Raw genomic sequence first — 23,141 nt, forward strand, 5'->3', positions numbered from 1 at the left:
TTTTTTTAAACACATACTCTTATTACCAGTGTCTGTCAGACCATCAGTGAGACTGCGCCTCACTTTCCTGCTTCTAATAAGGCAAATACGCCATTCATTTGTTACATATTTGTATGAGCTACAGACAGGAGCAACTTATTTTCAGTTATCTATGTAGTTACTAGTTTATTTCTGTACTTTCTTGCATATTTGAGTGCTCTTTAGTTTAAAGTCATTAATTTCATGTGTGTTTATTTATCAGGCACAATTCCACGTTTAACTGTCTAGTGTATATCTTTTGCTGTCTCTGGTATGGATAGGGACTGTGATTGTTGTGTACAGATGTGAGCTGAGTTGGTGACCCTTCACTCAAATCTTCAGGCTGTGTTGGCTTCCATCACACAGCTTAAACCTGCTGTCAGTGGGCATCACTGTAGGTGTGTCCCATTCAGTCCACTGCTGTGGCTGCCCTGCTCACTGCCTATGCTGAGGCTGACCCCTCACCTGTGGTTGAATGGGAGGTCATTCGTGGGTCTGGCAGGCAGCAAAAGAATTACTATGGGGCTAATCAGAAGGCTGCCCTGGTTTTTTGGACAAACAGGTTTCAGGCTCTGAGCCAGATGCGGATGTTCCCCCTGTTTCAGAGGAAGCCTCTCAGCCCACAGAGAGTGGGTTTACTAGTAGTTGGAAGCTCCAACATTAGGCATGTGGTGAGCACTTGAGAGGTATGGCTGCAAAGGAGGGGAAGTGGTGCAATGTGCACTCAGTGTGCAGACTGGGTGGAGTCATTCCAGATAAAGGGTCCTCCTTGATGCAATGAAGAGCACAAGGTGCAGCCAGTTGTGGGTGGTAGGCTCATGTCTGTACCAACGATGTGTGTCACCTAAGAGCAAAAGAGTTTCTCTCTGGTTTCGGCCAGCTAGCTGAATTGAATTGGTAATGACTGCCAGTCTTGCTTGCAAGATGAAGGCAGAGCTCACCATCTGCAGCATTGTCGGCAGGACTGACTGTGGTCCTTTGGTACAGAGGCTCATGCGGTCCTGCGACTGTGTAGGCTGAAAGTTCTTCGAGTTGCGCAATCAGGTGGTGGGTTTCCAAGTTCTGCTTAATGGATCATGCTTCCATACACACGGGAAGCAGCTACGTGGCTAGTAGGGGCTGTGTGGAAGGGACTGCACAGTTTTTTTTGTTAGAGGGTCTTGGGGAAACTACAGAAAGGCTGTCAGTCTGAAAGGGTGCAGGGCAAACACAGTAAGGTAGAGATAGCAAAAAGTGATATTGTACTTGTAAATTGTTGTAGCTGTGTTGGGAAAGAACTGGAGCTGCAAGCACTGATTAGGAAAAACTGAAGCTCAAATTGTTATAGGTACAGAAAGCTGACTAAAGCTGGAAATAAGTTCAGATGAAATTTTTTCAGAGTACCAAAATCATTTTGAGAAAGGACAGATTAAATTCAGCCAGTGGTGGAGTTTTTATTGCTGTCAGAATTAATTTATGTTGTGGTGAAATTGAAGTGGATAGTTCCTGTGAGTTAATATGGGTAAGAGGTTATACTTCACAACTGGAATAAGTTAATAATTTTACTGACTCACTGACTCTGATGATGCAGTTGCTGAACAGTTCAAAGAACATTTGAATCTCATTTCAAATAGGTATCACATTCTTACAATTTTTGTTGGTGATGATTGCATTCTGCCCTCGATATGCTGGAAAAAATACATGCTTAAAGCTGGTGGTAGGCATAAAGCATTGACCAAAATTGTACTGAATGCTTTCTCAGAAAATTATTTCAAACAATTAGTTCAGTAGCCTACGCAATGTGTAAATGATTGCAAAACCATACTTGACCTATTAGCAACAAATAACCCTGAACAAATAGAGAGCATCATGACAGTTACAGGGATTAATGACCACAAAGGCAGTTATAGTGAGACTGAAGACTGTAACATCTAAGCCCACCAAAAATAAACACAAACTCCAGACACCTGTCTAAGAGACAGTCTCCACTCCTTCTGATCTGACTAAGTAAGCATAGACCAGATGTGGTTTACATTCAAAGAAATTTTATCAATGACAGTTGAGAGATATATACCACATAAATTAATAAGTGATTTACTGATCTCCCCTGGTACACTAAACAGGTCAGAGTAGTCTTGCAGAAGCAACAAAAAAGCATGCCACTTTAAAAAGAACACAAAATACAGAAGATAGGCGAAGTTTTATAGAAACTTGACATTTAGCGGGAACTTCTATGCAAGGTGCTTTTAATAGCTGCCACAATGAAACTTTATAACAAAATCTAGCAGAAAACTAAAAGAGATTCTGGTCATGTGTAAAATACACCAGTGACAAAATTCAATCAATACCTTCACTGCATGGTAACAATGGTTATGGCTCTGATAAGTGTCACTAAAGCACTAAACATGCTTTCCCGAAACTCATTCATCAAAGAGGATGACGTAAATATTCCAGGATCTGAATCTAGAAAAACTGCCATCTTGTGTAACTCAGATGTAGATATCCTCGGTGTAGAGAAGCAGCTTAAATCACTTAACAAAGGGTCGGCTTCTGGTCCAGATTGCATACCAGTCATGTTCCCTTCAGAGTAAGCTGATAAAATAACTCCATATCTAACAATGATATTCAACCACTCGCACATCGAAAGATGTGTACCTAAAGACTGGAAAGTTGCAGAGGAAACAGGAGCAATCCACTGAATTACAGTCTATATCACTAATGTCGATTTGCAGTGGGATTTTGGAACATATTCTGTATTAATATTAATTATCTGGAAGAAAACGATTTATTAACTAATGGTCCTCATGGATACAGGAAAATCGTTCTTGTGGATCAGAACTAGCACACTATTCTCATGAAGTAATGAGTGCTATCAAAAGGGGTTATCGAATTGATTTTGTATTTTTAGATTTCCAGAACGTTTTAGATACTGTTCCTCACAAACGTCTTGTAATCAAATTGCATGCCTATGGAGTATCATCTCAGTTGTGTGACTAGATTCATGAGTTCCTGTTGGGTAGGACACAGCTTGTCGTAATTGACAGAAAGCCATCAAGTAAAACAGAAGTAATATCTGACATTCCCCAAGGAAGTGTTATAGGCACTCTGCTGTTTCTTATCTACATAAGCAACATAGGAGACACTCTGAACAGCCCTCTTAGATTGCTCACAGGTAATGTTGCCATTTACCATCTTGCGAAGTCATCAGATCATCAATACCAACTCCAGAATGATTTGGACAAGATATCAGTATGGTGTAAAAAGTGGCAATAGACTGTAAATAATGAAAAGTGTGAAGTTACCCACTTTAGTACTAAAAGATATCTGCTAAATTTTGGTTAAACAATAAGTCACACAAAACTAAAGGCTGTTAATTCAGCTTAATACTTAGGGATTACAGCTACAAATAACTTCAGTTGGAATGATTACATACACAAAATTGTGGGTAAAGCAAACCAAAGACTGTAATTTATTGGTAGAAAACTTGGAAAATGCAACATATTGACTAAAGACTATTGTCTGCCACCCCCCCCCCCTGCCCCCCCTCTGGAGTATTGCTGTGCATTGTGGGATCCGCATCAGAGGGGACTGATGGAGGACATCAAAAAAGTTCAAAGAAAGGCAGCTCGTTTTTGTATCATTGCAAAATAGGGGATAGATGCACGAATTAGGATGGCAGTCATTAAAACAAGTGTTTTTTCGTTGCAGCAGAATCTTCTTGTGAAATTTCAATCACCAGCTTTCTTCTCTGAATGTGTAAATATTCTGATGACTCCTGCGTTCATAGCGAGAAATGATAATCACGATGAAATTAGAGAAGTCGGAGCTCACACGAAAATATTTAAGTGTTCATTTTTCCAGAGTGCATTTAGAGTGTAATCATGTAGATGTAGATACATTCACATGATTATGAAAATGAGACTAATGCAGTTGGAGAGAGAATTTGATGTGCTAAAATTTGTTGTTCGCAAATTTGTTGAAAGGTTGTTGATAACTCCTTCCATTAAACATGGAAATAATATTCTTCATACTGAGTTACTCAGGAAACATACATAGTGCTGTGTGTGTAAATGTTTGCTTTGTGCTTGCAGACCTCAAGTTGTTACTGAATCTATTACTTGAAGGCCTATTATGTTCAGTGAAGAACAAATATTGATCAACACCAAAACACAAAATGTGGAAAGTTCTTTGTAAAAAGACACAAAAAGATCTCTAAATATTTTTGCACTTCAAATTATTTATAACGATGATGGACTGTTTGAAGAATTTCTTGCTGATATAGAATGGGAAGTTACATTCAAATAGAGGAAGCAGCTCGTATGCCTAAATTTCCTGTTAGTAATTGACACGTCTTTCCTTCTAATTGTTCTCTTACTGGCATGTCTCTTATGCCTGTTAGTATGCTTCATGCTGCAATTTTAAATTTGATCGTTGACAAAAGAATTGCTGTATTATTGGCTTGATCTTGTTTTTTTTTTTTTTTTTTTTTTTTTTTTACTCATTGGCCAGGCATTGACAACAGTTTAAGACTTGATACTTGTTGAGAACTTCTTGTAGGATAGTTTTTGTTTACTGATTTGACAAGCACAAGCAACAATACATGGTCATCTTGCATATGGATCTAATTAGTCTCTTAAATAGGTGTGTACAGCAAGAATAATGACTGATACATTGAAAATTATTCATGTTTCATAGTTCAATTTCACTCACATTTCAGTAAGGAAAATCCTCTGACAATTTTTTTATTACAGTCTATGCAACATAGTTACATGCTAACTGATTTCAGTAATTTCGTATTGAAATTTTAGTAGAAATAAGATGATGTATTTTTTTTCCTTGCTGATATTTTTTCAATTTACAAATGTAACTGATGTACTTTAAAGGTGAAGAAGGCCAGGATGCAGGTGGTTTGTTGAGGGAGTGGTATGTTATTATATCACGGGAGATATTTAATCCAATGTATGCCTTATTTACAACTTCACCTGGAGATAGAGTAACCTACATGATAAACTCATCTTCTCATTGCAATCCCAACCATCTCTGCTACTTCAAGTTTGTTGGGCGTGTTATTGGTAAGTTCTGCAAATTATTTATATTGATTAATAATATTGATTCTTGCAAAATATAGTGATACCACTTACATAATTGCACACTGTTTTACAGGGCAGATGCCATCTTTGGACAATGAATAGTATGTCATAGTGCTGACATGAGTGTAATGCCTAAATAGCACTTAATGTGTGTAATATATTCACTTTCAACCAAATTAGCCACTTTCAAAATGGTCCCATGATATGAACATACCGTGTTGAAATTCCGTTTCAGTTTGTGTTCAAATTTGCTGCAATACTTCAACTTAGAGTTCAGTTAGCCATATAGTTGTAATTCCAGAAACATTTTACCAGCTAACTAATACACTTCTTTTGATTTATATCATTTTTGTGTGCAACTAAGTTATTGAAAGTCTTATTTTACAGAAATTTTTGCTTATGTTTACATGCATTCACAGACCTTGTGTGCAATCTGTTCAAAAAAAGCCGGAATTTTTTCTACACATACCTTTTACATATTGTGCATGATCTCGTTCAAAATACTCTCCTTCACAGTCAACAAACTGCTCGTAATGCTGTTTCCAATTCTGGAAGCAGGCTTGGTATACCTCTTGCTGGATCATGTGAAGCACCACCTGCAAATTTTCTTTTATCTTGTCTATCATTGCAAATCTTTGCCCTTTCAACAGGGTTTTCAACTTTGGAAATAAAAAGGTCTGCAGGGGCCAGGTCTGGAGAGTACAGAGGTTGGGGCAGCACAGTGATTTCATTTTTCGCGCAATGGTCGCACATAAACAGGGATGAATGTGCAGGTGAATTGTCACAATGCAAGGGCCAGGAATTGTCTTGCCACATTTCAGGCCCTTTCCTTCTCAGGATTTCGTGACATGATGCAACTGAAATGTTACGTTCTTCTGCAACCTCTTGGTCAGTCAGTCTTCGATTGACACTCACAGTTTCATTGATGTTCCTGACATGAGCATCATCGGTAGACATCTAGGGGCATTACGAACGAGGGTTGCCTTCAACTTACATCCGGCCATTTTGAAACTGTGTGAACTATTTGTAATGCTGAGTACAGCTTAAGCACCGATCACCGTAGGCTTCCTACATCATTCAGTGGGTTTTCTCAAGTTTAGTGCAAAATTTAATGTAGATGCATTGCTCCTCTAGCTCTGCCATCTCGATATTTGCAAACTGTGTTCTACTCAGTACAGCACTAAACAGTAACTACCAGACACACACAACAATAAAACTTCCACCAGTTACACAGTAAACACAGGCATGTACAGGGATGCTAACTGCCTTTTGTTCCAACACACCATTGGGGCAGAATTATGAATGTTCCAGAATTTTTTAAACAGACCTTGTATATGGAAATGGCCACAAATAGTTGTAAGTTGAAACCTTGTTGTAAGTGTACCTTTTTTTTTTCAGAGTAGCCATTATCATAGGTTAATTCTGAAGAATTTCGAATTGCATTTATACTGGGTTTACCAACTTGCAATAGTTAGGAAATTATGGTCAGAACATCATCTTTTAAGTTACATAGCCTGCATCTCTTGTTAGCCTGTATGCAATCTGTCCCAGACGTGGAATATTTGTTAGTTTACTAGTAGTATGTAGGATCTCCAGTTGTAAAAGTATTTAATCTCCAGGAAGGGTTTTGTACTGATTTCTAAGTGGTTGAAGGCTAAACTTGTTACCATTATTAATATCAGAAAATCAGCAGAAGAAAGAATAACACAAAACATTGCTGATAAATTTCCGATGTCTGTAGAGCTTACAATGGTAACATTCTTAGTTATTAACAAGTTTTTGAATAAAGTATGTTTTAATTGTTTTTACCTCTAGACATTTCTAAGGCAAACCACAAAAAATGCCCTGCACAACAGGCATGGCATGCGGGGAATAGTATCATCCTAGCTCATCGAACTGTTTTGCAGAGCAATCTACACATCAGGGGGGCGAGAAATTGCTATCCACACCCAAACGTGTAGGCTGCTCTGCTCCGAAGGAGTGTTGCAGTAGTATCAGCTTGGCTTATTGTTCTGCATAACAGGCTTGTTGTTCTGGTTGTATTGGCCTGCTTCATCAAGCTGTTGTGGAGGAAGGCTGAGGTGGATAGAGGACTGGATAGAGAGAGAGAGAGAGAGAGAGAGAGAGAGAGCGTGATGTGTAAATGAGAAGCAGTTAAGCAGCTGATCTGAGTTTCACTACCATTTTGTCTCTTTGCATATTATTTCCTTGTCTGTACTGCAGCTGTCATTCTTAATCTGTGTATCACTTTCTTAATTTTTCAGCAAAGGCCATTTATGATAACAAACTTCTTGAATGTTATTTCACAAGATCTTTCTACAAACATATCCTTGGAATTCCTGTTAAATACACGGATATGGAAAGTGAGGACTATACCTTTTATCAAGGTTTGGTTTATTTAATGGAAAACCACATCAGTTCATTAGGTTATGATCTCACCTTCAGTGCTGAGGTAAGTTGATATATCGTATTTCCTTGCTACATTATACTGAAAGAAAAGTAGTTCTTATACACTCCTGGAAATTGAAATAAGAACACCGTGAATTCATTGTCCAAGGAAGGGGAAACTTTGACACATTCCTGGGGTCAGATACATCACATGATCACACTGACAGAACCACAGGCGCATAGACACAGGCAACAGAGCATGCACAATGTCGGCACTAGTACAGTGTATATCCACCTTTCGCAGCAATGCAGGCTGCTATTCTCCCATGGAGACGATCGTAGAGATGCTGGATGTAGTCCTGTGGAACGGCTTGCCATGCCATTTCCACCTGGCGCCTCAGTTGGACCAGCGTTCGTGCTGGACGTGCAGACCGCGTGAGACGACGCTTCATCCAGTCCCAAACATGCTCAATGGGGGACAGATCCGGAGATCTTGCTGGCCAGGGTAGTTGACTTACACCTTCTAGAGCACGTTGGGTGGCACGGGATACATGCGGACGTGCATTGTCCTGTTGGAACAGCAAGTTCCCTTGCCGGTCTAGGAATGGTAGAACGATGGGTTCGATGACGGTTTGGATGTACCGTGCACTATTCAGTGTCCCCTCGACGATCACCAGTGGTGTACGGTCAGTGTAGGAGATCGCTCCCCACACCATGATGCCGGGTGTTGGCCCTGTGTGCCTCCGTCGTATGCAGTCCTGATTGTGGCGCTCACCTGCACGGCGCCAAACACGCATACAACCATCATTGGCACCAAGGCAGAAGCGACTCTCATCGCTGAAGATGACACGTCTCCATTCGTCCCTCCATTCACGCCTGTCACGACAGCACTGGAGGCTGGCTGCACGATGTTGGGGCGTTAGTGGAAGATGGCCTAACGGTGTGCGGGACCGTAGCCCAGCTTCATGGAGACGGTTGCGAATGGTCCTCGCCGATACCCCAGGAGCAACAGTGTCCCTAATTTGCTGGAGAAGTGGCGGTGCGGTCCCCTACGGCACTGCGTAGGATCCTACGGTCTTGGCATGCATCCGTGCGTCGCTGCGGTCTGGTCCCAGGTCGACGGGCACGTGCACCTTCCGCCGACCACTGGCGACAACATCGATGTACTGTGGAGACCTCACACCCCACGTGTTGAGCAATTCGGCGGTACGTCCACCTGGCCTCCCGCATGCCCACTATACGCCCTCGCTCAAAGTCCGTCAACTGCACATACGGTTCACGTCCACGCTGTCGCGGCATGCTACCAGTGTTAAAGACTGCGATGGAGCTCCGTATGCCACGGCAAACTGGCTGACACTGACGACGGCGGTGCACAAATGCTGCGCAGCTAGCGCCATTCAACGGCCAACACCACGGTTCCTGGTGTGTCCGCTGTGCCGTGCGTGTGATCATTGCTTGTACAGCCCTCTCGCAGTGTCCGGAGCAAGTATGGTGGGTCTGACACACCGGTGTCAATGTGTTCTTTTTTCCATTTCCAGGAGTGTATGATATTATATATACGAGGGTATGTTGAAAAGTAGTTCCTCTGAAATTTTTCATATGAAAAACTTAAAGCTGTTTAAATATAACAAACTTTATTAACATTCAACATCTTTATTCTCCATATCTACATATTTATTTCCAAAAAATAGTCACCCTAGTAATGAACACATTTCTACCAATGAGAGTAGTGTGTTGATACCATCACTGTAGAATGTTTGACTTTTTTGACGGACACACCACCTCACCTGTGCTTCCACCACCTTTGTACATTATTGCACCTTGCACATTATCAAAGTGAAGTCCTTAGTTTTGGAAATCAGATGAGGTCAGGCTGGGACTGTGTGGAGGATGATTAATGGCAGTGAACCCAAGGCATCAGATTTTTGCAGATGTCATAGCATTTGTGTGTTTACTCTGGCTTTGTCTTGCTGAGGGAGAGGGTGCTCCATGTGTGGATGAACACTTAGAATTTCCAACTTGATTACAGCTACTGTTTGTCATGCATAGACATAGTTAAGTTACACACTGCCATGTTATACACTGAAATTTGGAGCCTTCTGGTGGCAAAGGGCTGCAAGTATATAGACATGAATATTAAAGATGTAGAATGTTAATAATGTTCGTTTCATTTAAAAAGCTTAAAGAGCTTTTTACATAAAAAATTAAGACACTTCTTTTCAGAATGCCCTTATAGATCTTCCTTGATTTATAAGGTTAACTAATGCACGAGTCCATAACAGTGTTGTGTTGTAAACATTTCAGATTATTATTTTTATTTTGTTTTTCTCAACTTGTCAATTAATTTACTGTATTCGTAATCTTTTTTTCTTTCTTTCTTTCTTTCCTGTGTAGTTCTGCTAGTACACAAATTTTATCAAACAGTTTATTTTCCTTGCCTCTAACACTCTCTGTGGCAGCAGTATAAAGATGTTTGTAGAAAGATGGTTTTGCAGTGTAACATAAAATTAAGATTGAACATGCAGCAATGTAGCAGATGGTGTAACTACTGGGTATTAACAAAATTATGGATTGTATTTGTGAGGGAAACTGCTCCCCCACCCCCACCACTTTCCACGCCTCCTTTAAAGAACAAGTAGTAAAGGTAACAACTCGGTGTGTAACTGAGGGACTGACTGTGGTGCCCTTCTTCAGAGCTAAACTACTACAGACACATCCCCCCCATTCCCTGTACTGCCACTCACCTCTTCACATAATTAGATCAAAAATGCTGGCAGTATTTTCTAACAAGATGAAGTTTGATGAAGTAAATTCTTTGTCACATATCTGTGAGAATAAATATAAAACAGGATTCTTATTTTTGTTCCAGCATTGGAGTGAATACTTAAAGCAAAATAAAATCAAAGTTTTTAATTCTGTAAAATAGGCATCAGTACAATTTGTAACATGAGATTAGATTCTTCATTCTCTAGATCCACTGCAAAAATATTCTCAAGCATTTGGAACACATCATTAAAACAATAATATAGAGTATATTGCTGTACATCTAAATTGTAACTCCAGGAGGGATAGCAAATAATGTGATATTATTTATGGTGCACATACAATATCTTAGGAAGAATATACTACAGAATTTTTAGGTGATTGGATGGTGTACAGGGTACAAAATTTAGTACACATAATTGCTACCTATTGCAGCAAAAATGGCTCGAACCTATTTGGGAATAGCATGAGCTTGGCTGGGAGATAATGGTCATAATGCTTCAACTCAATACCAGAGTTAATCAGTCATGATGGCTGGTGAGTGGTAGTGTGCCAGTCTCCTGGTATTGCATGATCAGCTGTTGTCATCAGGTGAGAAGTCCAGAGAGTGCACTGATGAGGGTTAAAGTTTAATATCCTGTGTATCAAGGTAGGTAAAGACAGCAAAGGCAACACATGGCATTATATGACCTAGTTGAAAGATAAAATTAAAGAGGGTGTAGCCACATCAGAATTGTAGTGGTTGGTGTCCAAATTGCTGTCTGTGCCAACCAGAGATGACGATGATGATGATGATGATGATGATGATGATGATGATGATGATAATGTGTACCCAGTGGCTTCTTACAATTGGGCCTGTATGGTGACAACAAATGCAATCTTATATTTGTCTTTCTCCTTGGAGTCTCTACACATGGATACATCCTTGTGATGCTGTACACAGAACAGGTACTCGTTTGGAAAGATGACTTTGTGTCACACCTGTATCTAGTGTTCTAATTAGCCATACAGCTGTTGGCATGGCCCTTTTTGCTGTTATGCTAAGGGAGGTGAAACAGTGATCACTGTGCTGATTGTCCACGATCCTCTAGAGGTCATCACACTTGTCCTGTGGACCTGTTGAGATGCTGCATGGCATTTTTTGGGTCCTCCTGAACACAGATTCCTAACTTGCATGACAATTATGGGACACTCACCAGTGTGAGCAGCAATATTGTAAAACAATGAAACACAGTCTCACTAGGCCATAGTTCTCTGTTGTCAAATTATGGCGGGCTGTTGGACATTTCTCCTTCTTACATGAGGTTTAGTAAGATCTTTTCACAATTAGACCTGCTGCATAATCTTTCTAATACACAGAATGTAGATGGCATTACTTCCACCTACTATATGCTGTAGTGATGAAATTCTAATTATATTCAAGCAAGCAGTACACTTCATGCAAAGTAGACATTTATTGCATGCCACCTTCATGGTATCGCAGTGTTTGTGGCCAGTGGTATACATGTACATATTTACAACAAAACTGATTTGATACTGTTATATTCAGTGATGTAGAAAAGGCAAAAAATTTATTTTTTCATTTACACTTTAATTAAAAATCTTACCACAAAGATTTAAATGTATACATACTAAATTTAAAAAAATATTCCTATGCAATTTTAGGCAACCATTGTCAGAACATAAAGTTTAGAGTTGACGATGTTTATTATTATTATTATTATTATTGCATAAACAGGGACTTCACAAGAGAGTGCAGGGTTTAATTCCTGATCTGTCCTAAGATTTTTGCCTCTTACCAGTTGTTTGAGATCTGGAATGAAGCTGAATATGTAAAGACACTAAGTCCACAATAACTTTCTGTATAATGTAGTTCCAAAGCTTGGAGGAAGGCAGAGGCGTAACATCTACTATGAGCCTACTATAATAAAGCACTGTTGTGTTCAAATCAATTTAAGGTGTGATGACAGCTTTACAATTACCTCTGTCTACCTTAGACATAACAGTAACCATATAAAAGAACCAATTCTCACTTTCCATTTACAGAAAACCACCAGTATAGACATTTAATATTCGACAGAATGAGAAACATTCAGTGCTGCTAACCTCGGCATTTAGCGCCGATAAGCTCTTCGAGAAACGTTCAGCAATAAGATGATTACTACAGGCTGAAACCAAATAGCACGTAACAACAACTTGTATAGCATTAAACCACTGATAACAACAAGATTCATGTCAAACCACCAATAAGAAACACAGATATGTTAATATGATACTATAAAATTGAGGGCATAATACAAGCAATGGAATGGAAAAATGACCATGTGTGATGCAGAAGCAGCACTGAGCAATGGTTCCACAGAAACAGAAACTCAAACACTTTACATCCACCACCTCAACTTACAAACTGCAGCAGACATAGTCATTATCAACTGATAGGCTCAGAACTTTCTTCTTTTTGGGCACAAATTGTGAACATTGTAACCATTATTTGCTTCTTAGTGCTGGCATCTTAATATTGCCAGGCATCGTAACTTGCGCCTCCCACCAAGCAAGGTGGCACATAAGACTCTGGATTCACATTTGGAAGGACAGCAATTCAAATATACATTTCAATGGACTACCTAAGTTGCTTGAGGCAAACGCCGGAATGAGTCCTTCGCAAAGAATGTGGCTGAATTCCTTCTCCAGTATAGACTTCATAGCAAAGAATACCTTGACAATTCTTGGTATTCTTGAACGTATTTGTTATGTGATGAACATGAAGTACAGAAGACCACAGAAAGAGAAGACACACAGACATCAGTCATTTCACAAAAGGTGAAGGTGTTGTCACATCTGTAACAGTTCCTGTTTCTTTGTTTAGTGGGAAAACAATTCAGCTCATATCATCAAACCTTTACTGTATGTGGTGTCATATTCAGGTCTATCTGTTCTTCATTTTCATATTAATACTTCAATGTAAACTGTACAAATATTATGTCTGTAACCATGAAATGTCTCACCAGTACGTACACACATATTCTAACCACCCTCCTAGAGTGTAAATCACACTAAGTATGTGAGATATAGTAATGTTGCAGAATGAAATTTAACACTTAAAAACTATATCATTGTTAAACCATTACATAAGTATGGGAGTCCAGCCAGCATTACACAAAAGAAAACCTAAAATTACATTTTCTGGTTGTGAGCAACCAAGCAGAACCAAAACTCTCCTTTCTTTTATAAACTATGTGAAAGACTGTAGGGCAATGTTATTGGAAAGAAAAAAGAACATAATATTGTAAAAGTAATGTAAGAGTATGTGGATCTAAGAAGGATGCATCAATAGGTATATTGAATTATAACTCTAAAAGATCCCTGACAAATATCATTAATGTTCTCCTCAATGAACAAAAACGAAATTGTCACTCAAACAAAAAGCCCACCTGAATTGAACAACAGTGATATGAAATAGTTTTTGGCTATTTAAAATTTCAATACCCACCACCAACTATTAACCATAATTAAATTCATGGACCATTATGATACACTTGTCAATAATGTATTCTCTTTCACTATTGACAAATGCCAATGCTGAGGCAACTTTTTCATTCTGTGACTGTAGGAATAGGGTGGTTTTTAGGTGATGAACTCATCAAGCCATTGGAATGCATTTTTGTCTGGAAAGGAATTCCCCTGAAGGTTTTTTGATAGTGTGTGGAAAAAGTGAAAATCTCGGCACAAAAATCGGGTGAATAAGGTGGGCATGGAATCACTCCCCAACCTAACTCCTGTACTGTATTTTTTGTCAGCCTAGCAGAATTTGTGCAGGGGTTATTGTGGAATAGTATCATGTCATGCAGGCTTGCTGTTCATTGTTCTTGGATTGCATGTGCAAGATGTCTCAGTTGTTGACAATGGATCTCAGCAGTGATGTTTGAACATCAGGGAAACCACACCATCATTGTTCCACCAGATGCATAACAGTATCTTTTGTGGATGTGTGCAGGTCCGAATGGGGAGTTGCTGCTTTGTTTGAATGCAGCCATACTTTTTTTCCTCATTTTTAACATAGAGACCATTTCTAATCACCAGTAACAATACAAGATAGCAATGGTCAGTACTGTTCATGATGAGCAAGCAGAGATGTGTGTCTGGCCACCAGCCACCTGTTGATTTTTGTGATTTTGACTTAGAGCATGCAGTACCCACACACCAGATTTTTTTTAAGAACTTCCTTGTTGCATGCAAATGTAGCAAGATGGTGGAATGATCAGTTTGTCACATTTGCTAGTTCTAGAGTACACTGATGGGGATCATTGTGGATTAATGTGTTTAAACGATCTTCCTCAAACCTCAAAAGTCTTCCTGAACATGGAAAATCACTAATGTTAAAGTGTTCCTCCTTAAATCAAGAAAGCCTACTTTTTGCCATGCTCTGTCCAGTGGCATTATCCCCATACATGACAAAAATGTTTCTGGCTGCCTCCGTTGCTGTCAAAACTCAGTTGAACTTAAACAGAAGAATGCGTGAAATGTTCAAATTTCTCCACTTAGCAATCTATTTTCTATCATTCACAGTGCCACTCACTATCTTCCAAATGGCAGTATGTAAACTGAGGTAGCAATAGTGGACTACAAATAAAAAGTGATAGTTGATAAATAAACTCATAGCAGCCAGAATACCAACATACAAAACAAAAACGCCACGAACTTGTACACGAACTAATATCTTCGAGGACCAAACATTAGGAAATAATAGGTTTCATAAATCTACAAATATAACTACACAGATGAGTGAAACCAATGCAACTTGGTTAACATGTTTCCTGCCATGAGGCTGCTAGGACACACACAGCAGTGGTAAACACTTAACACAATGTGCCCGCTGGTGGCAACACACTCCACTCTGTGTTGTATAGTGTATCTTCAGATGGCATGTAAAGTTGCCAAATGCAAAAGTTCAAAATAATGATAAAGATATTGTATGTGATTTTCTGTACACTGGTGTCAACTCAATCAAGAAATACAAATAAATGCACGATACTGTACTAAACAGTGTAGAACATGTGACCACCAGTGAGCACATGGAATTAGGCATGAATCCCTGTTGTATCTACTGGTGGCTCTGTTGTAGTCAATATGTTAATAGTGTGTTGGTTCATGTTTGATTCATTGAAACAGAATACAGCCATTCTTGTCTGTGGCATGGACTCGAGGCCTTAGTAGGTTTATGAAGGGATGTGGCATGGGTTGTTTTTGCACAGGTTGTACAATTCCCACAAATTACAGTCCAGTGGCGTGTGGGTGTGTAGCTAGTGCCTGGTTACACCACCACTCCCCATCCATGTCCCCCACCCAGATGTGTTCCATTGAGTGCAGTGAGTTCAGATCAAGCAAATTTGGTAGCCAACATGTCAATGAGGGTTCACTGCCATACTGCTCAAACCAATGTTGTATGATTGTGGCCTTGTGACATGGATGTGTATTCAGTCTGTTTCTATGATGTGGTGCATGTTTTGAGCAGATGTTTGCCAGATCACTGCATATCCAGACATGATCATCAACCAGAAAGCAATTCAGGTGACATGTTTACATTGACTCACAGTCCAGTCCTGATGATCCCATGAGTACTACAATCTTAACTGATGATGATATTGGGTCAACATGAGAAGACTTTGGGGTTGTCTGCTGTGGAGCCTCATGTTCAGCTATGTGCACTAAATGGTGTTACCCAAGGCAGTTGTACTCTGTTGCCAAATCTGCCATAAATATTCACCTTTACAGAGTTGGCAAGTCTCTGAATGTTACGTTCTTTGATGTGGCTTGGAATTCTTTGGTGGGGCATAGACTAGAGATCAGAAACAGAGAGTAAGAGTATGTTGTTGAGGGTTACATACATTACAAATCAAGGCACCACATTTACGTCAGTGCTATACTGGATTCCTTCCTTCCTTCCATGTACAGTTAAGCAAGTGTGACAGATCTGAGAAGAGTAGTGCAGCATCTAAACAGTCCATCCAGTCCAACAGTCTAATTAAACAATCATGTTAGTTAAGTGATTAATATTATTTGTTTGACATTGCTGTCTAAAGAACTAGAAATATTTATACTTCACTTTATATGACAAGGATTACATGTAGGCACTGTCTACATTTATTTTTGTAGAAATCATAAGTTAATAAAGCTATGTTCATCTTAATTCACTTGATGTCACAGTAGATGTATTGCTTGTTGTTCTGTAATGAAACAGGGTATTTTCTTGTTGGAGGGGACAGTGTTTGTCACATTTCAGAACAGAATCTAACTCTTCCTGGAATCAATGTTTTGACATAATCGATTCATCAAACAATTATTTTAACAATGAAGAGCTGTTCATTTGTGAAATAAAGTGAATGTGTAAACTCTAAATATTCATGCAGGAAATACTTTCTAAAGCACCAATTTTATATTACATATTTCACATAATGAACAATTCACATCCCGAGTGTAGACACTTTTTGTACATCAACATAACATTATGAATGAATTTTACATCAGTACAATTGAGACAAGTTCCAGTCTTGCCTCCCCATGTCTGTCCACCACTGGTGTCTGGAAAAAGCTTGATGCCATAGTCCATGCTTCATATTAACCAACTGAGTATCAAAAGAAAAACCAAAAGGTTACATGAATGATAACTACATTTTGTTAAAGATTAATATTTTGTACATGGCAAGAGTAAGTTTATTTGCTAATAGCTGGTACAGAAAGCAAGACTGATGATGTAGGATAGTTTATGTTTTTAGTAAATAGGTGAAAGTAAGAAAAACGGATATTCAAAATATAATGAAAAAATAGTTACCAAATATTATTATTCTGCAAACTCAGGCAGAGAATATATATTTTCTAAATGCCACAAAATCTGAATGGTATCGAGAGGCTCTTATGACAAAGCTGTACTGCCATCTACTACAGCACAGATATCATAAAAGTGTAGGTTTGTTTCATGGAGTTTTCCTGTCTGTCAAGTCTTTCCCTCTTACTGAGGTATGCAGGACTATGAGGCTACTTATGACGTATTACAATAGTTGAATGCACAAAGATGCTTTTATAAAGTAGTACTGACAGAGTGAAAATGGCTGTCTGTCAGGATTAGGTGGCCTCAAACAAAATTGTTTTTTATGAGACTGTGGACTGCATGATGTGAAAAGTAAGTGGTGCAGGTGTAAAATACAAATGTGCTCCACAAGAGGAAGACTGATGTCTGGAAAAAGCTTGATGCCATAGTCAATGCTTAAGACAAAAAACAAACAATTTTTCCAATGCAAACAAAATTGTTCTGTTCTTGTTTATTCCACCTCCACTAGGGGAAAACATATGTGCTTTGTCAGATAAAAACACAGCACAGGCCACCATTATGTTCCTGTGACCAAAATTTGTGCATTCTTTTGGTCACAACAACTTGGGTTAAGCGGTAAATTTACTCTTCTCCCTCTCTCTCTTCTCTCTCTCTCGTGTGCATGCACACATATACAGGTATACAGTGTGTGTGTGTGTGTGTGTGTGTGTGTGTGTGTATATATATATATATATATATATATATATATATATAAAATTGGGTGATTCACCCGTGATGACTACATAAACTCCATTAATGCAACCTCCATCTAATAAATGGAAATGGAATGAGGGCAAAGACACAATAAATATTCCAATTGCACCCCACTACCTCATTGTGTCATGCCCAGGAGGAAGCCAGAACTTCTCTTGCAATGAACCTGTTTGTCATTCAGAAAGGCGTGGATGCAACTACAGGCGCACTTAAGTCCTGCACTTGCTTATTCAATGGAACTTTGCTTCTAGAGCCAGTTGCTACCTTTCAAGCCCAAAAACTGCTTAAAGCTATGCTCCTCCTTCGATACCCTCTTCGTGTAGAGGCTGATCAAACGCTGAATTCTTGACATGGCGTCACATTCACTCGGCTGCTTGATGGTATGCCTGAGTGAGATACACAACAGTCTCTCTCTGGTCAGGGTGTAGCCACAGTCCATCTGGTTATGAACAAGATTGATGCAGAATTAGAGCCGGCCTGCACCCTTTTCTTAACATTTGAGTGGAGCTCCAGTTGAAAATAAAGGCAAACTATGAAGTCATCAATATCAGCATTATACCCATACTTGCATGTCCTGTAAAAACACAGCCAAATGTGTAACTTGTGTCAGGGATGTTCGTGAGGGAGATTGCCTGCCCTCTTCTCCGTGCAGCATCAACTGTACTGCAACCATGTGGCTTCACCTGAGTTCCCTGTGTACTTCAGTCAGCAAGGCATTCAAGATACCCTGGCAAAGGGAAAGGTACCACTCAGTGTTGCTCAAAAAATGCTAGCTAGCCAAAAGCCTTGCATACCACTAACCAGCAGTTGCAGTACCATTGTTGCTACATCACGACCCACGAAAGATGTGGCTATGCAGGTCTGTGATCTCCTATGGTTGTGGAATCACCTAGTCTTAAGATAATATCCTCACCTCCGCCCACTGCAGTTGACAACCTTAGCCCACACAAGTGCAGTCACTTATGACACAACCAGAAAAATGGAAATTTAAAAGGGAATACTCTAGAGATTACCATTTGTGCAGCTCAAGTCGGCAAACATCTGGGGATACATATGACATATGCAAAGATACTGGTAAGTTGAACAAACACAAAACTTCTTCCCATTCACCTACTCTGAGATCCTCTACAACAGTGACACCATACAACACCTCTGCCCAGCCTACGTCCATTTCACTGGTGCAAGTCACCAACTGATTCTCCACCCTGGAGTCAGGTGACAGACTCAGGGAGGTTACTGATACCTCGGAAGAAATTGTGGAAGAGTATTCTCCAGTCTTGGAACACTGTATTAGTATGCAGTTGAAGTCAATCACTTTGCAGTCACTGAAGTAATTGCCCCTTATAAAGAAATATGTCCTATTGTCTAATATGCATGTTCTCAAAAGGAACATTCATGACATCAGATCACATGGAACAGACTTACAGCTGCTATTGTGATCGCAATGCCAAGTTGTTTTATGCCTCCAAGAAATAAAATTGTGCCCTCAAGACTGCTTTGAACTCTTACGCATCACTCCAGTATGTTTTGATCTTCCTTCTGAGGAAGGAACTCCAGCTGACAGGAGAGTTACGTTGCTCATTAGGAATGACATCCATACCCAACCCATTTCATTGAACACCAAGCTACAAGCTATTGCAGTTCATCTTTCTCTCCCCGGTTATACCTTTTTTCTCTGTAAAATCTACATACCCCATCATCTGATCTCACCAGGGCAGACATACCGCAGCTTACTGCTCAGCTCCCTCAGTTCTTTTTGCTACTTGACAACTTCAACACTTACTATTTCATTTGGGTCTCTCTTAGAACCTGCCCGAGAGGCACTCTCATGGCAGATATTCTCAAATAGCTTACTCTCATTTCTCTCAACACTGGTGAACCTACATTTCTTCCAGATTCCATACAAACCTTCTTGTACCCGGATCTCTTGTTCTGTAATACACAGCTTGCCCACCATCTAGAGTGGTCCATCCTCTCAGACACATACTTGAGTGACAATTCCTGTCCATAGTTAGTCTGCTAACTCGTGTCCTATCTGTGCACAAGACCAGCTGGCAACTTTTTAAAGCTGACTGGAGGCTCCACTCTTCACTATAACCTTCAATTAACATCTCCACAGCAGTGATGATCAGGTAAAGTACCTTGTAAATGTTATTCTTACCACAACAGAATGTTCCATACCCCAAAGCTCTCTCCTACCACAACATGTCCCAGTTCCCTGATGGACTGGGCAATGCTGCAACACAGTTCGTACACAGAGACGTGTTCTCTGTGTCTTTAACACCATCCCACAATGGAGGAAAGTGTTCATTATAAACAGTTGCACACAAAATGTCATCACATTATTAGAGATAGCAAAAAAGCTAGTTGGATCTCGCTTAGTAATTTTTAAAACCATTTTACTCTTTTTTTTCTGTTGGTTGGTGGTAATCTACATGGGATCTCTGGAAACAAGGTACATCTGCCGGCTCCTGGCCTGATTGTAGTGAACACTGTCATTGTGGACTGTATCAATATTTTCAACACTTTGGGTTGATACTTTGCAGAGATATTGAGCCCCATCCATTATCCTGCCTTCCTACCTTGGAAACAAGTGGAGGAAACTTGGGGGATATCTTTCCCCTCTCAGAATTGCGAATGCTACTATACCATTTTTACTATGAGGGAGCTTAAACATCCTCTCACCTTGTCACAATCTGCTGCTCCAGGAACAAGTGTTATTCCAATTCAAATGTTGAATCACCTGTCTCTTGAAGGCAAGCACTTTGTCCCTCAGACATATAAACGCATCTGGAGAGACGGAACATTTCCCAGATGTTAGCATGATGCCACTGTAATCTGCATCTTTCGTATACTGCATTGGAAGCTTAACTTTCCATTAGCTGCCACATTCCCGATGGGTGAGGGCACTTCAGCACCTTAGCTTCATGCAGAGGTCCGCATTCATCTTGAACTTGGTTCAATTCCCAAGGACACAACTCTAGATTTGACATATCGCTATAAGTTTCTCGGACTTTGCACACGCCTTGGAGACAGCACCTTTATCTACACTGATGGCCCTAAGACAGACCACGATGTTGGATGCACCTTTGTCATTGGCAACAAACAATTTTAGATACTGGCTTTTAGAACAGTGCTCGATTTTTACTGCAGAACTTTCCGCCCTATGTCAGGCCACCCCATACATCTGACAACAAGGCTTCTCAATCGTGTATTATGTTCTAATTCACATAGTGCCTCTGTGTGCTATACACGTACCACCCCTTACTATGATGACTCCAAGAGTGCCTCTATTTGATCGCTGCTGATGGGACCAGCGTGATGTTCATGTGGGTCCCTGGTCACATCGGAGTGTTGTGGAATGAAGCTGCCACAGCTGCAGTCTGACTGCCTAGGCATTTTAGCTATTCTGTCCCTTCAGATGATCTCTTTGTTGCTGCACATAGGAACATTGCATCACTGGCATGAACACTGTTCTTCTCTATATGGGAAATTAAACATCTCCCAAGAGCTTGGATGACTTCCTCTCACCACTCTTATCACGACGAGATACCTTTTGCTAGGCTGCATATTGGGGACTGTCATTTCAGTCAGTCATTTGTTAAGTGGAGAACACACACCACTCTGTGCTTACTGCAACCAACCATTGCCAGTGCACAATATTTTTGGACCCAATGCTGATTTAATAACAGTTTACATTTTAATGTATGTTTTCCATCTGACTTACTAGGTATTTTATTAGATATGGCATGAGCTGAAGATTGTGTTTTACTTTTTATTTTTCTTTGTAATATGGTGCAGGAAATTTAATTTTCAACCATTTTACCAAACTCCTCAAAGGAGGAGAGATCGTTTTTAGCTTTCCCCAGTCAGTTTGGCTCTGAGTATGATAGACTTCAATTTCATTTGGTAATTAACCATTTCAAGTTATGACATGGGCACTTATGACCTCAGCTGTTTTGTACCCTAGAGCAACAACAAACCAACGATGGACAGTGCAGTGGCCAAAAACACAGAAATCCATGTGGAATGTACAACAAATGTATCCCTTAGGGCAGTGTGGTGGTATTTGGCATTAATGCACTATGGGCAGCAGGTGACCGACGCAAGTGCCTTTGCCAACATCACACCATCGCCAGCAGCACCTCTGCTGGGCAGGCGACCATATCAGATGGACCCTGGCTGACTGGAAAACCATGGCATGGTCAGATGAGTTCCAATTTCAGTTGGTAAGAGATTATGGTAGGGTTAGTGTATGGTGCAGATCCTATAATGTCGTGGACCCAAGTTCTCAACAAGGCAATGTGCAGGCTGGTGGTGGCTCTAGAATGGTGTCGGCTGTGTTTACATGGAATGGAATGTCTCATCTGGTACAACTGAACAAATCATTGACTGAAAACTGTTATGTTCAGCTACTTGGAGACCATTTACAGCTATTCATGGACTTCACGTTTCCAAACAACATCATGTCACCAGGCCATGATTGTTCACAGTTGGTTTGAAGAACATTCTGGGCCATTCAAGCAAATGATATGCCCACATAGATTGCCCAATGTGAATCCTATCAAACAGTAATGGGACATAGTAGAGAGGTCAGTTCATGCAGAAAATCGTGCACAATCAGTACTTCTGCCATTAAGGACGGCTATAGAGGCAGCATGGCTCAGTATTTCTGTAGGGGCTTCCAACAACTTGTTGAGTGCATGTCACATTGAGTTGCTGCACTATGCCAGGCAAAATGAAATCTGACACGATATTAGGGGAGATTCCATGACTTTAGTCACCTCAGTGTATATCTAATGGCATAACTACAGTATAGCAGCCAGGGTGCAGGCAGTAGGTCTATTTTTGTGAGGGAGCAGTTTTGAGATGGATAAAAATGAAGAAAGGCAGAAGAAAATAGGAAAAATGTGGGGGGGGGAGGGGGGGGGGATGTGATGGGGGGAGGAGGATCAGGATTAGTGTACACTAATGTAGGAAGAGATGAAGATATATTAAAGGAAATCAAGGAGATTGACTGAACTGTGTTGAGCAACAACTATAGAATATTATAAATTGATTTTTAAACTTGAATTTTATTGTGTTTTCTTTCTTAAGAATATAACTTGGATGTTACGGTTTCCTGTTATCAGAGAATGACTGTGCAGACAAACCATTACAATATTTAATTATTCCTAGTTATTTCATCATTATTCCATTTAGCAACTTAAAAATTAGACTATAGGTTGATTTGGAAGTTTGATGACTTTTTGTTGAAATGCATAGTGAAAGTCAGTGTTCATCCTGTGCTTCATTTGTCAGATGTGTGCCACTGTCTGTATCTA

At 40.0% G+C, this 23,141-nt stretch overlaps 1 protein-coding gene across 1 annotated transcript in view; it reads left to right on the forward strand.

Annotated features, from left to right (window-relative positions):
* Nucleotides 1–23,141, forward strand: part of LOC126470028 (E3 ubiquitin-protein ligase HUWE1) — a 458,288-nt gene that overhangs the window by 426,860 nt on the left and 8,287 nt on the right. The window contains exons 55-56 of the mRNA XM_050097515.1: nt 4,881–5,069; nt 7,352–7,539. Coding sequence (XP_049953472.1) covers nt 4,881–5,069; nt 7,352–7,539 — 377 coding nt within the window. The remainder of the gene's footprint in view (nt 1–4,880; nt 5,070–7,351; nt 7,540–23,141) is intronic.

Source organism: Schistocerca serialis, chromosome 3 (assembly GCF_023864345.2).
Source record: "Schistocerca serialis cubense isolate TAMUIC-IGC-003099 chromosome 3, iqSchSeri2.2, whole genome shotgun sequence".
NCBI lineage: Eukaryota > Metazoa > Arthropoda > Insecta > Orthoptera > Acrididae > Schistocerca > Schistocerca serialis.